Raw genomic sequence first — 14168 nt, 5'->3', positions numbered from 1 at the left:
ATAAGAAATCACAACAAAGGTGCTAAAATTTATAGACTACTTCCAAAGCATGACACCATGACACAGTTTCTCAAACTAGGACATCTGAGCAGACATGTGTAGTCTCTCTTCAACTTCACGTCAAACTATTAATATATTTGCATTTGACCCAAGTTACTGCTCACTGTTACTGCCATTACTTCTGGAATGCAGTGTATATTTTCTTTTTGTTTAGTAATTAGTATTAAAGTATGTTTTGAATTTCATGTGGAATTTCCACTAGAATTTTAGTTGAGGCTCATAGAATACCTTAGGAATTTACATTAAAGTCTATAAAAATTTATAATTCTTTTTTTTCTAAATGAGATGTTAAGCATACCTACTACAATAGCACATTTAAATGTATCCTACTTTTTCTACTGTAAAGTATTGTAGCCATTTTCCCTCGTGTCCATATATCACAAATTTTTTTTATCCTCTTACTTTGGAACCATTAGTCTCTCAACTGTGTGTATGTATTCCTGTGTGCATACGAATGTTTAGGACACAGTTTTAGTAACTAGTCATATAGGTTACACATTATTTTACTTCAAGGGTAATTAGAAACTGTACTTTCGGGGATCATTTCTATAGTTTATTACTAGAGAAGTTTCTCTAAATGTGTAGAACATAGGGAGGATATAACAATTTTATGTATATATGTCATTAAATATGAAATGTCCAATTTCAGGCCGGGCGCGGTGGCTCACGCCTGTAATCCTAGCACTCTGGGAGGCCGAGGTGGGCGGATCGTTTGAGCTCAGGAGTTCGAGACCAGCCTGAGCAAGAGCGAGACCCCATCTCTACTAAAAATAGAAAGAAATTATATGGACAGCTAAAAAATATATATATATAGAAAAAATTAGCCGGGCATGGTGGCGCATGCCTGTAGTCCCAGCTACTCGGGAGGCTGAGACAGTAGGATCGCTTGAGCTCAGGAGTTTGAGGTTGCTGTGAGCTAGGCTGATGCCACGGCACTCACTCTAGCCTGGGCAACAGAGTGAGACTCTGTCTCAAAAAAAAAAAAAAAAAAAAAAGAAATGTCCAATTTCAAATCAAAAGTATAGTTTATTATATCTCAAACAAGAAGCAATACAATTAATCAAAGTATGTACCTAAACTATCAACACAGTTCTGTCATCTTAATGGTAGCTTGCTCATGCCAGCAGCGAAGAAGCCTGGAGTGTGAGTGGTGATGAAATTGAGAAAGGCGTTTTCCACAGCTTGTTGAAAATTGAATATTTTTCCTGGGAAGAAGTGGTCCAAAGCCTGAAGTGGTAATTGGTTGGTGCAAGATCTGGTGAATACGGTGGATTTCTAAGTCCAGCTTCTGTAGCTTGAGCAGCATTGTTCTTTGCAACATGTGGTCTTGCAAGAGGATTGGCCTGTCTCTACTGACCAATCTTGGCTGCTTAATCACAGGCATCCTCACCATTTCATCTAATTGGTTGTGATAGACATCCACTGTAATTGATTAACCAGGTTTCATGAAGCTGTAGTGGATAATACCAGCACTGGACCACCAAACAGCATTAGCTTTTTTTGATGAATATTCGGTTTGGCCCTTCCTCTTTATCCAACCATTGTGCCGAACACTTGCAATTGTCAGAAAGGATCGATTTTTCATTGCACATAACAATACAGTGTAGAAATGGTTCACTTTTATGTTGTGACAGCAAAGAAAGGCAAGCTTTGAGACAATTTCTCTTCTGATGCTCGTTTAATTCATGTGGTACCCGTCTGTCCAGCTTCTTTCTTTATCTTACCCATTTGTTTAAAATGGTCCAATATTGTTGGAATAGCCATGTCAAACCTTGCTGGTAATTCACTTGTAGGTTGAGATGGATTTGCTTCCACTACAGCTTTCAGTTCATCATTATCCACCTTTGGCTCCGGTCACCCACATAGCTCATGTTCAAGATTAAAATAGACAGAATGGAACTTCTCAAACCTCGATGTACAGTGTGTTCATTAGCCACATCCTTCCCAAACATTTTGTTAATATTTCAAGCTATCTACACTGCGTTGGTTCCACGACAGAACTCATATTCAAAAGTAACATGAATTTTTGACTTATCCACGGTTTCACAAAAATTGCTCTAAAATTTTTTTTGAAAGATAATCACAAGCCAAAACGTGCGTTTGAAAGAATGAGGATGTACCTTCACAATAAAAAAAAAAGTGTCAAAGTGAAATGTCAGGGAAATCAACTGTCAACCTTAGTACTTAAGGAAATCAGACATTCCGTACTTAAAAACCTAACATATATATATCCAGTATATAAAGCAAATATTATTAGATCTAAAGGGAGAGATAGACTCCAATACAGTCAATACAGTGATAGGTGGGGATTTCAACACCTCATTTTCAGTATTGGACAAATCATCTAGACAGAAAATCAACAAAGAAACATTGGATTTAAACTGCTCTTTAGACCAAATGGACTTAATAGACATTTATAGAACATTTTGTCCAATAGCTGCAAAATACACATTCTTCTCCAGCACGTGGAACATTCTTGAGGATAGACCATATCTTAGGCCACAAAACAAGTCTTCACAAATTTTTAAAAATCGAAATTATATCAAGTATCTTTTCAGACCACAAAGGAATAAAACCAGAAATCAACAAGAGGAACTTTGGAAACTACAAATACATGGAATTAAACAACATGCTCCTCCTGAATATTCACTGGGTCAATGAAGAAATTAAGGAAATTTAAAAATTTCTCAAAACTAATGAAAATGGAAACAACAAACCAAAACCTATGGGATACAGCAAAAGCAGTGCTAAGAGAGATGTTTATAGCAATAAGCACCTACATCAAAAAAGTGGAAAGGTTTCAAATAAACAAGGTAATGATTTACTTCAAGGAACTAGAAAAGCAAGAACAAACCAACCCTAAAATTAGTAGTAGGAAAGAAATAGTAAAAATCTGAACAGAACTAAACAAAGCAGTGACTGAAAAGACAATATAAAGAATCAGTCAAACAAAAAGTTGTTTTTTCCAAAAGATAAATAAAATCAGTAAACAATTAACTAGACTAATTGAGAAAAAAAAGAGAAGACTCAAAATCAGAAACTAAAAATGAGACATTACAACTGATGCCATAGAAATATTATACAAAGAATCATCAGAGACTATTATGAACAACTATACACTAACAAATTGGAAAACCTAGAGGAAATGGGTAAGTTCCTGGACACATGCAACCTACCAAGAGATTGATCCAGGAAGAAATAGAAAACACAAACAGATCAATAACAAGTAATGAGATTGATTCAGTGATAAAAAGTCTCCCATAAAGAAAAACTCAGGGATAGATGGCTTTTTGGCTGAATTCTACCAAACTTATAAAGAAGAACTAGCAATAATTCTTCAGCTATTTCAGAAATTTGAAGAGGAGGGAATTGTTCCTAACCGATAGGCCAGCATTACCCTGATAATAAAACCAAACAAGGACACAACAAAAAAAAAGACTATAGGCCAATATCCCTGGTAAACATAGATAGCACAAATCCTCAACAAAACACTAGCAAGCCATATCGAACAACACATTTTAAAAAAAATACACTATGAACAAGTGGGATTTATCCCAGGGATGAAAGGATGGTTCGACATATGCAAGTCAATAAATGTGATATGTTGCATCAACAGAATTAAAGACAAAAACCATACGATCATTTCAGTCAATGCAGAAAAAGCATTTGATAAAGTTCAACATTCCTTCATGATAAAAACTCTCCACAAATTAGGTATAGAAGGAACATACTTCAACATAATAAAGGGCATGTATGACAAACCCACAGCTAACATCATATTGAATGGGGAAAAGCTGAAAACCTTTCGTCTAAGAACTGGAATAAGTTGGATGCCCACTACCACCACTTCTATTAAACATAGTACTGGAAGTCCTAGCAAGAGCAATCAGGCATAAAGAGCATTCACATTGGGAAAGAGGAAGTCAAATTGTCTCTCTGCAGATGACATGATCTTATAGATAGAAAAACCTGTTAGAACTGATAAATGAATTCAATAAAGTTGCAAAAAAAATCAGTGGCATTTCTATACACCAATAAGGAACTAGCTGAAAAGAAACCGAGAAAGCAATCTCACAATAGCTATGAAATTTTGAAATTCCTAGGAATAACCAAGGAAGTGAAAAGTCTACACAAGGAAAAACTACAAAACACTGATGAAAGAAATTGAAGAGGATACAAACAAATGGAAAGACATCCATGATTATGGATTGGAAGAATTAACACTGCTAAAATGACCATACTACCCAAAACAATTTACAGATTCAATGCAGTCCTTAACAAAATACCAATGATGTTCTTCACAAAAATAGAAAAAAACAATCCTAAAATTCATATGGAACCACAAAAGAACCCAAATAGCTAAGGTAATCTTGAGCAAAAAGAGCAAAGCTGGAGGCATACTACCCGACTTTAAAATATGCTACAAAGCTGTAGTAATCAAAACATCATGATATTGGTATAAAAACAGGCACATCAATGAAACAGAATAGAGAACCCAGAAATAAAAACATGTATTTTCAGCCAACTGATTTTTAACAAAGATTCCAAGAATGTACATGCAGAGAAGGACACCCTCTTCAGTAAATGAGGCCAGGAAAACCGGATATCCATATACAGAAGAATGAAATTAAACCCCTGCCTCTCACCATGTACAAAAATCAAGCCAAGATTGATTAAAGACTTACATGTAAGAACTGAAACTACAAAACTACTAGAAAAATAAGGGAAACCCTCTAAAAACATTGGTCTAGGCAAAGATTTTATGGCCAAGACCTCAAAAGCACAGGCAACAAAAGGAAAAATAGACCAATAGGACTATATTACACTAAAAAGCTTCTGCACAGCAAAGGAAACAATCCAAAGAGTGAAGACACAACCTATTGAATGGTAAAAAATATTTGCAAATTCATATGATAAAGGACTAATATCCAAAATAAACAAGGAACTCAACTCAGCAGGAAAATGAGCCACCATATCCAGCTACTTGAGAGGTTGACATAGGAGAATTGTTTGAGTCCAGGAGTTCAAGTCCAGCTTGGGCAACATAGACCCCCATCTTAAAAAAAGTTGGGCTGGGCATGGTGGCTCACGCCCATGATCCTAGCACTTTAAGAGGCCGCAGGAGGATTGCTTGAGGCCAGGAGTTTGAGCCTGGTATGCAAGATTCCCCCCCCGCCCCACTTTCTACAAAGAATTTTAAAATAGCTGAGCATGGTGGCATGTACCTGTAGTCACAGTTACTTAGGAAGCTGAGGTAGGAGGATTGCTTGAGCCTAGGAATTCCAGTTGCAGTGGGCTATGATCATGCAAGTGCACTCCAGCGTGCACAGCAGTTTAAGACCCTAGCTCTATAAATAAATAAGTTAGTTGATCTCTTAGAGGTAGACGGTAGAATGACAGTCACCAGAGGCTGGGAAGGGTGTGAGAATGGGGGAGGGTTGAAGAGAGGTTGGTTAATGGGTACAAACACAGTTAGATAGAAGAAATAAGTTCTAGTGTTTGATAGCACAGTAGGGTAACTATAGTTAATAACAATATATTGTATATTTCAAAATAACTGGAAGAGAAGATCTGAAATGTTCCCAACACAAGGAAATGACAAATGGTTGCAGTGATGGATATTCTAAATACCCTTATTTGATCATTACACATTATCTGCATGGATCAAAATACTACCTATACCCCATAAATTTGTATAAATATTATATATATCAATTAAAGGGGATCTAAAATTTATGAGTAATAAAATTTAAAAGAATGTTTACTTTCTTAACAAAGGTAATTATATGTAAATTTAAAGTAGAATTTATTTTCTTTTACCTTTTTATTCCTAGGTGACACATTGCATGCAACTGGATCATGCAAGAATCGGTTATCAGGAAATTCTCTTGGTGGTACTTTATTTCGGTGGGAAGAAGATGAAATACCAAGGTTAGTTCATGCTACAAAGTAAATGAAGATTTTACATATATCCTAATTGTGATCAGAAATTGGTGATTGCCATAATTAAATTTTAACCTTTTATCATATTGAATCTTTTTAATCTAAGTTTATCAAAAAAAAAGCAAATCTCAACATTAGTATATTACATGGAATAAAAGATTTAAAAAACAGAGCTTGAAAATATACTTAGTTATTACCTAATTAATAAAAGGAATCTGGGGTAGATTTTATATTTCTCTTTAACATTCATCTTCATCATGCATTCTAAATTGATATCCTATTACCTGTCAAGTAAAAAAAATCACATTTTTAATAAGCAATTCAAACTGAAATGCAAATATTTTTAATAAAAATAACCCCTCAAATTTCTAAATGTTAAATATTTATGTAAAAAAGTATATTGACATGTGTTTATGAATAATATGTAATTTCTTTTAATTGTTTTATTATTGATTACACTTTTTTTGGAGGCAATACATTCCAAGTTCTAAGATTTCCCTATCATAAAGTAGATATGTAATCAGCACTATCCAAATTATCAATCAAGGCAAGCATGGTGGTACTACATGCTAGTAGTCCCAGCTACTCAGAAGGCTGAGGCAGGAGGATTGCTTGAGCCAAGGCGTTTGAGGTTACAGTGAGCTATGATGATGCCACTGCACTCTAGCCCCAGCAACAGAACAAGACCCTGTCTCAAAAAAATAAATAAATAAATTATTAATCAATAGCTTTATCTACATAGAACTCAGGGCTTTCTGTCTTATACCACACAGCATTACTCAAGCTTTCTTGATCCTTTTGTGATCAGTTGAACATTCACAGGGTGGTTATGATTTTCCTCTTTTTACTATCGCTATCACCTAATGCTTTTGAAGTAGATAATTTTTATAAAGAATGCAAGTTGGAAAAAGTATTTAGTTAAATGATATTATTTTTTATTTTATAATTTATTAATCAATTGAAGATAAACTATCGTTAAAATATTTGTTCGGAGCTTAATCCATATAGTTTCAGATCCCAATCCCTAATATATATTTGACAGAACTTCCCAAGTAATTATAAAATTACTTGGGCCTTTTGATACCTAAAATTAAGAAAGAATCTCATTAAATAATGATGTAAATATTTTTATGACTGGAATATTACATGAGAATGAGTCTTTGAAGACTTCAAAGTAACATAGTGACTTATCTTACCTCTTTATTCTGCCTGTTAGCAGGCAGCAGGACATTTTTAATAAACATACACATGTACTTCTTAGTTCTTTCACAGATACAGTGGAATTGTTTTTACAATCATGTTGAAATGGTATTAAGTTTAGAAAGAATATAATTTACCACATCCATTTCAAGTTCTAATCAATCCAAGGCAAAATGACAAACAAGCTCTTTGCTTTTTCTTTCGTTTTTTTAAGCCTATTACCTAGTCCCTTTATCTTAACTCTCTAAAGGTGGAACAAATCAATTTGACCCAAGAATTTTTACCTCCTTACTAGATCCCCTAGTTTTCAAAGGTCTACATTTAATAGCCTTTTTTTTTTTTTGCATTATCAATTAAATCAAAGTTTATTTGTCATTTGAAGCCATTTTGTAACAAGCATCTTTCTGGTTAGGTCATATGAGTGTAGTAAAGCTTCACTAATTAGGAGTAAATTTAGGAATACTTTATGTATTATAATGAAATATTTGAATTTTAGAAAGATTCTTAAAGATTCTTAAAGGTTCTTAAAGAACCCCATTTTATTACGTTTAAGAGTTGTACAAATTATAAGGAAAGATATGAATAGTCAAACGTGAAATTAGGTTATTTAGAATTAGAATGTATAATAAATATAGGATAGCTGTATATGTATATTTTATGTCAGATTATGTTGTATTTTTGTCATGCTTATATTAAAATCTATAATTTCATCACATATAAATAACAGATAATGTTAAAAAGTTTTATCATAAATTGGTACTCTCCAAAATTTTGTTAGTTTCATTTCTATCCCCAATGCCTGCACCTTCTCCTGGGTGCCTTTTTTTAAACAAAGAAATGTTTTCTATTTCTTCACAAACATTACAAGGGTCATAGCAAATAGCAAAAAAGCCATAATGAGATGAGGTTGCTGAGTCAGCAGCTCTAGTACCCTTACTTGCTAGCTCAGTGTAAATTGCTGTGTGTCAGGGACATTCAGGGTCATTTGCCTGAGTGTTAAATCCATGGAAGTCGAGAATCTACACCAGTAATCTCAACTCTGGCTACCCATCAGAATGACCTGGAGAAATTTTTTAAATTATAGCCATGTGAGCTATAGCCTCAATGATTCTGATCAGTAGATTTCTTATGTTAAGCTATGAACAGATATAGAGAGGCACAATTATCTAATTACCACTGTATTGCTTATCTTTCATAACTAAAATGAATTATCTACATGTATCTGCTGATGCACATTTTTTACTCACACTTTTTGTATTTACTAAAACCGATTGTTATTTTTTTATCAGCAGGGTCTCGCTCTGCTGTCCAGACTGGAGTGCAGTAGCATGATCATAGCTCACGATAGCCTTGAACTCCTGGGCTCAAGCTAACTTCCTGCCATAGCCTCCTGAATAGCTAGAACTACAGGTGCACACCACCATGCCCAGCTAATTTTTCTTATTTTTTTGTAGAGACAAGGTCTCACTTTGTTGCCCAGGCTGGTCTCAAACTCCTAGCCTCAAGTGATCCTCCCACCATGGCCTCCAAGGAACTACAGGTGTGAGCCACCGCACCTGACCAAATTTTAATTCTGAAAACTATTTCCTTTCCCTAGGAACACCTTCTGTTCTGAATGTCTGAAGTAGTTTTATAATAAGGACAAGAAAAAGATGTAAATTTCTACTGTGAGATTATGGTTTTTGATATTATTGTTTCCCTCCTTTGTCACAAATATGCTACTCCTGGAATAGTTATTCTTGATATTTGTAATATAATTATATCAAATTACAAAACTTTTTAGTATAAGAAGAAAACTGTTGATCATAAACTATTTTATTTGGCACTTCAATTCATGACAAAACGGTTTTGTTTAATTATATAAGTGAAGAGGATAATCTATATTGAGAATTATTTTTTCTAAAAGTCAATGGGATATATTGTGATAGGTTGGCTAATATGTCCCTTCTCTGTCATTGGTAAAAGGATCTGTGTGTATGAGTAGCTCCATATATACACATATTTATTTGAATTATAAAAATTCTGTGGTTCAACAAATAATTTCTAATGTTCCGTCAAAATTTCCCTAGGAATAGATAGTGGAAAATGAGATTTTTCTAATATGTTTCTCTTAAAACATTAAAAAATGTTTCAAATAAAAATGTTAATGAAAGATGCTATCACCTGTTTTCAAGTAAAATTATTGATATCTCCTTTCATTTGGTGTCCATTTTAGTATGAGATTTAGATTTTAGAATGTGTAAACTTGGATCCATACTAGATATTTTCTGTTCATTCTGTCAAGCAGGAAAAATTATGTGATGTCTTCCTAATCTTCTCCTTTGTGGCTCTATTGAAAAAGAATGCTTTTGATTCAAAGAGCATCAGTGGGAAACAACCCTTTTTATTTCTTACAAAAATTATACTTGGGAGGCCAAGGTGGGAGGATTGCTTGAGCCCAGGAGTACAGCTGTGGCGACATAGCGAAATTCTATTAAAAAAGAGAAAAATTAATGACCTTGTAGTGGCCTTACTTTTCCTAGCCATGATTCCACTGTTGAACATTCATGTGGTTTATCAGTTCTATAGTTATGAAGACTTTTAAGGCCTTCCTCAGCTCAGTAATAGTTGAGGGCAGGAAGAACAGTGGGTTATCACTTGCCCACTTTTTAGTATGCTCGCCTTCCCTTAGCTCTTGTTTCATGCTCTCTCCTCATTTTTTGATTACTGAAGATGTCTCTAGGCAACTGATTTTAGATGTGTATGGTTTTTGACGCATGCCTCTACTATCCTATCCCATTCTGCCCTGGGTATGACCACATGCTAAAACATTGTATGTGGCTTATATGTAAAATATAATGAACCAAAATATGGAAATATACTGCAAAAGGATCTCAATAGGGTTATCAGTATAATAGGTTTTGTATTTTCATCCTATTTTTCATTTATATGTACATACACAGAATCAATTATGTCGAATAATTGTGAATTAAATTACTATCATCAGGTGTTCTGGTTATGTTTCAGCTGAACATAAAATATTGTATAAGAAAAGTCTTATAAAATTTGCTATAACATAATTATTGTGTTTTTTGATATCTTTTTATTACAGCTCTTTAATACTGGAAGGTGTTGAACCACAGAGTACATGTGAATTAGAAGTGGATGCTGTAGCTGCTGACATCTTAAATCGGCTGGACATTGAAGGTACATACACAATTATTCATAATATATGTTTTTATTTTTTAAAAATTAATGACCAAAGTAGAGTGGAAAAAGTAGGGAAGAAAACATTACTAGAGAACTAAGATATTATAAAAGGTCAGTGCAAGATATTATGCAGATTGTTTCTATACTTCTGATGACACATTTTTTCATTTACATTTTCATTCATGTGAGTAAGTTTGCATAGATATGAAACTAAAGTAAGTGTAACACTACATAGAATTAGCCAATATAAAGTAATTTAATATACTCTGCCTTTTGATTTTTTAATTTTAAGATTATATACGAGGGAGGGGAATCATGTCTATTGACTATCCTCAAATGTATGATATTCACTTGCTGGGTTTGGGAACCAGTAGGAGGAAAACTAAAAAAGGAATAACATAAGAAATTTAGGTTAGGATCGTTTGTCCATTTTATTACACAAAGAAGTTAATTGTATTTTTAAGGGCAATATTTTTTAAAGAAAAGTTTAGATTTTTTTTTTTTTTTAAGCAAGTATTTTTCACCTTGACCCTTGTAGTACTGAGGTATTGTTGTGATTACAGCTCAAATTGGTGCAAACCCTGGTCTACAGGCCATATGGGAAGATGAAAAACAACGGCGAAGAAACAGAAATGAAACCTCTCAAATTAGTCAACCTGAATCACAAGGTAAAAACCAAGTAGTACTCTGATGATTTTTTTGAACTAAATATTTTAATGAAAAAGTTTAAGCCATTGAGTTTTTCCCGTTACATTAGAGTTTACTTTTCAAATTACCTTTAAATTTTCAGTGTATTTTTCCTGTTGTCATTGCTGTACAACCACTTATTTATCTTTACAACTATCTCCAAAGTGTAACCTATTGTCTCTCTCTCTTCCATGAGAAATTGACATCTTCACTGTCCTTGGTTTTCAGTACACCTTGTCCTCTTGCCCCATTTTTTTGTTCCTTTTTCATCCCCTAGTATGTTCTATTCTTCTGTATTTCCATATGAACTATAGAGAACTCATAGAAGATCATGAATCCTACCTTAGAAACACCGTTTAGTTCATTATGCTTTGAAAAATGTAGCCCATGAAATACTTCCCCTAAATTTTTTTATGGGTATGTCATATAAACTCTCACTTTGTTCATTATATACAGCTCTGAAAAAAATACTCATTTATTATTAAATGCTGCTGCATTCAAAAAGAATTTGAGGGAACTTAAATAATACCAAGGGCACAACAAAATTTTTAAAATAAAAGTAAAAGAATAAGAGACATAATTCAGAAAGCAAATATATTTGAAATATAACCATAAGCCTGTACTGAATCCAATTAAAATTTCAAATTTTTCTTATTAATGTCTTGGACACTAGAAATGTTTTGATAAATTTTGACTGCCTTTTAAAACTGAAATATTTTATAAGGGGAAAATTTCTATTTTCAGGGTATATGATATATTTATAGGTAGAGAACAATGATTTTCTGTTTTAGATTTAGGTTATTATAGAACTTAATCTTGAACTGACTTTAAGTGTCTAATTTATAACTTAAGTAACAACCATTTTTCTTTCGTTTGATTCTATAATATGACTACATTTGGGTGATGTTATATGTGTCCAAAGAAAGATAGGAAATTGCTACTGTTTTAAAAGCTACTTTAGGAGAAAGGAAAATATTTTATTCATTTGTTGTCTACATTTTTTAATGCACTTTTAAAATTCAAAGATCGCAGGTTTGTACCAGCAACAGAAAGTGAAAAAAAATTTCAGAAGAGACTTCAGGAAATTCTCAAACAGAATGATTTCTCTGTGTAAGTGATTATTTATTGTAGATCTCCGAACTAATTTTATTGCTTTGTTATGTAGTTTGTTATAAAGGATATGTTTTAATTAAGCAGAACATTATCAGGATCTGTGGACTACAGTGATGGATCCCAGGATTTCTCAGCTGAGTTAACATTGCACTCTGAGATTCTGTCTCCTGAAATGCTCCAGTGTACACCAGCTAATATGATAGAAGTCCACAAAGACACAGAGTTGAGCAAAGGTAAGATTTCCTTTTCAAGCATACAGAAAATACTACACCAAACATCTGTGTATTTAGCACTGTAGTATTAATACTTGGTTGAGTTTACTAGGGTTTTTTCCTCTAAGAAATACACTATGGATATAGCTAAAATCCCTCTCATTCTATCACCTTTTCTACATCTCCAAAGATAAGCACTATCCTGAAGTTGGTGCAAGCTGTTACCATATATTATTTTGTATTTTCTTATATTTGTATGTCTACCATAATACTATTGTTTGAAGTTTTAAATTTTACATAAATGGGCAAGGCACAGTGGCTCAAGCCTGTAATCATAGCAATTTGGGAAGCTGAAGAAGGAGGATCGCTTGAGGTCAGGAGTTCAAGACTAGACTGAACAAGAGTGAGATCCCATCTCTACAAAAAATAGAAAAATTAGCTGGGTGTGATGGTGCATGCCTGTAGTCCCAGCTACTTGGGAGGCTGGGGCAGGAGGATTGCTCAAGCCCAGGAGTTGCAGGTTGTAATGAGCTATGATGATGCCACTGCACTCTAGCCTTGACAACAGAGTGAGACCCTGTCTTAAAAAAAAACAAAAAAAAAAAAAAAAAGAAAGAAAATTTTACATAAATGACATCCTGCTTCTCATAGATTAAGCAACTTGCTTTTTTCATTCAACATTATATTTTTAAGCAGCTTAACTCTGCTATAATTTATGTAACAAAATTCACTCATTTTAGGTGTATCATTTAATAATTTATAATAAATTTACAAAGTTGTGTGGACATTTTCACAATCCCACTTTAGAACATTTCCACCGGCCCAAAGAATCCCTTCTGTTCGTTTGCAATTATGCCTGTTTCCACCTCTAAACCCAAGTAACCAGTAACCTTCTTTTCTCTCTACATTTGCCGTGTCCTTCAGATCCTGTATATTATATAAATGAAAGCATACAATATATAGGTTTTTGTGTCTAGCTTCTTTGACTTAGCGTAATACTTTCAAGGTTTATCCATTTGTAGTACCTATCAATATTTCATTCTTTTTCATTGCTGAATAGTATTCCATTGTATACCACATTTTGTTAATTCATTCATCAGTTGATAGGTATTTGAATTGTCTCCAATTTTGCCTGTTAGGAATAATGCTGCTATAAGCAGTAAAACATGAATTTTAGTATAAATACCCTAAAGAGTTATAAAATAATGGAAATAGTAGCAAATGAAACCAGTTTGAGAATAAATTTAACTACGAAGATTACCTTTGCAGAGCAAAAAAAAAAAAAGAATAATGCTGCTGTGAACATTTGAGTACAAGTCTTTGTATGGATATGTTTTCATTTCTCTTGAGTAGATACCAAGGAGTTGAATTAATTAAATTTAATTAAAACTTCCAAGCTATTTTCCAAAGTGGCAGCACTGTTTTACATTTCCACCAGCAAAAAAATCCCTTAGATTTTTATTATCTGCAAATAGCTATTTTATTTTATTACTTCCTTTCTTATGTTAATACTTTTTTTTCATGTCTTAATGTACTGCCTCAAAATTCTAGGATAATGTTAAGTAGAAATGTTAATAGTCTTTCTCCTCACTTTAAAGGAAATGCTTCTATATTTCATTAAATATGACATTTACTACAGATAATAGATGTACTTTAATCATGTTAATATCCCTTTTAGTTCTTGTTTGCTAAGAAATTTGTTGTTTTTAATATCATGAGCGTATATTAAATTTTACCAAATGTTCTTTTATTCTTTTACTTTTA

At 33.3% G+C, this 14168-nt stretch overlaps 1 protein-coding gene across 2 annotated transcripts in view; it reads left to right on the top strand.

Annotated features, from left to right (window-relative positions):
- The window catches only part of REV3L (REV3 like, DNA directed polymerase zeta catalytic subunit), a 171222-nt gene that overhangs the window by 77638 nt on the left and 79416 nt on the right, over window positions 1-14168 (top strand). For both annotated transcript variants that reach the window (XM_069488947.1, XM_069488948.1), the window contains 5 exons: window positions 5895-5991; window positions 10295-10389; window positions 10956-11060; window positions 12105-12189; window positions 12277-12425. In XM_069488947.1, the coding sequence (XP_069345048.1) occupies window positions 5895-5991; window positions 10295-10389; window positions 10956-11060; window positions 12105-12189; window positions 12277-12425 (531 nt within the window). The remainder of the gene's footprint in view (window positions 1-5894; window positions 5992-10294; window positions 10390-10955; window positions 11061-12104; window positions 12190-12276; window positions 12426-14168) is intronic.

The sequence above is a fragment of the Eulemur rufifrons genome, chromosome 15, assembly GCF_041146395.1.
Source record: "Eulemur rufifrons isolate Redbay chromosome 15, OSU_ERuf_1, whole genome shotgun sequence".
Taxonomy (NCBI): Eukaryota; Metazoa; Chordata; class Mammalia; order Primates; family Lemuridae; genus Eulemur; species Eulemur rufifrons.
Note: the sequence above shows the minus strand (reverse complement) of the source record. Positions and strands in the feature narration are given on the sequence as shown.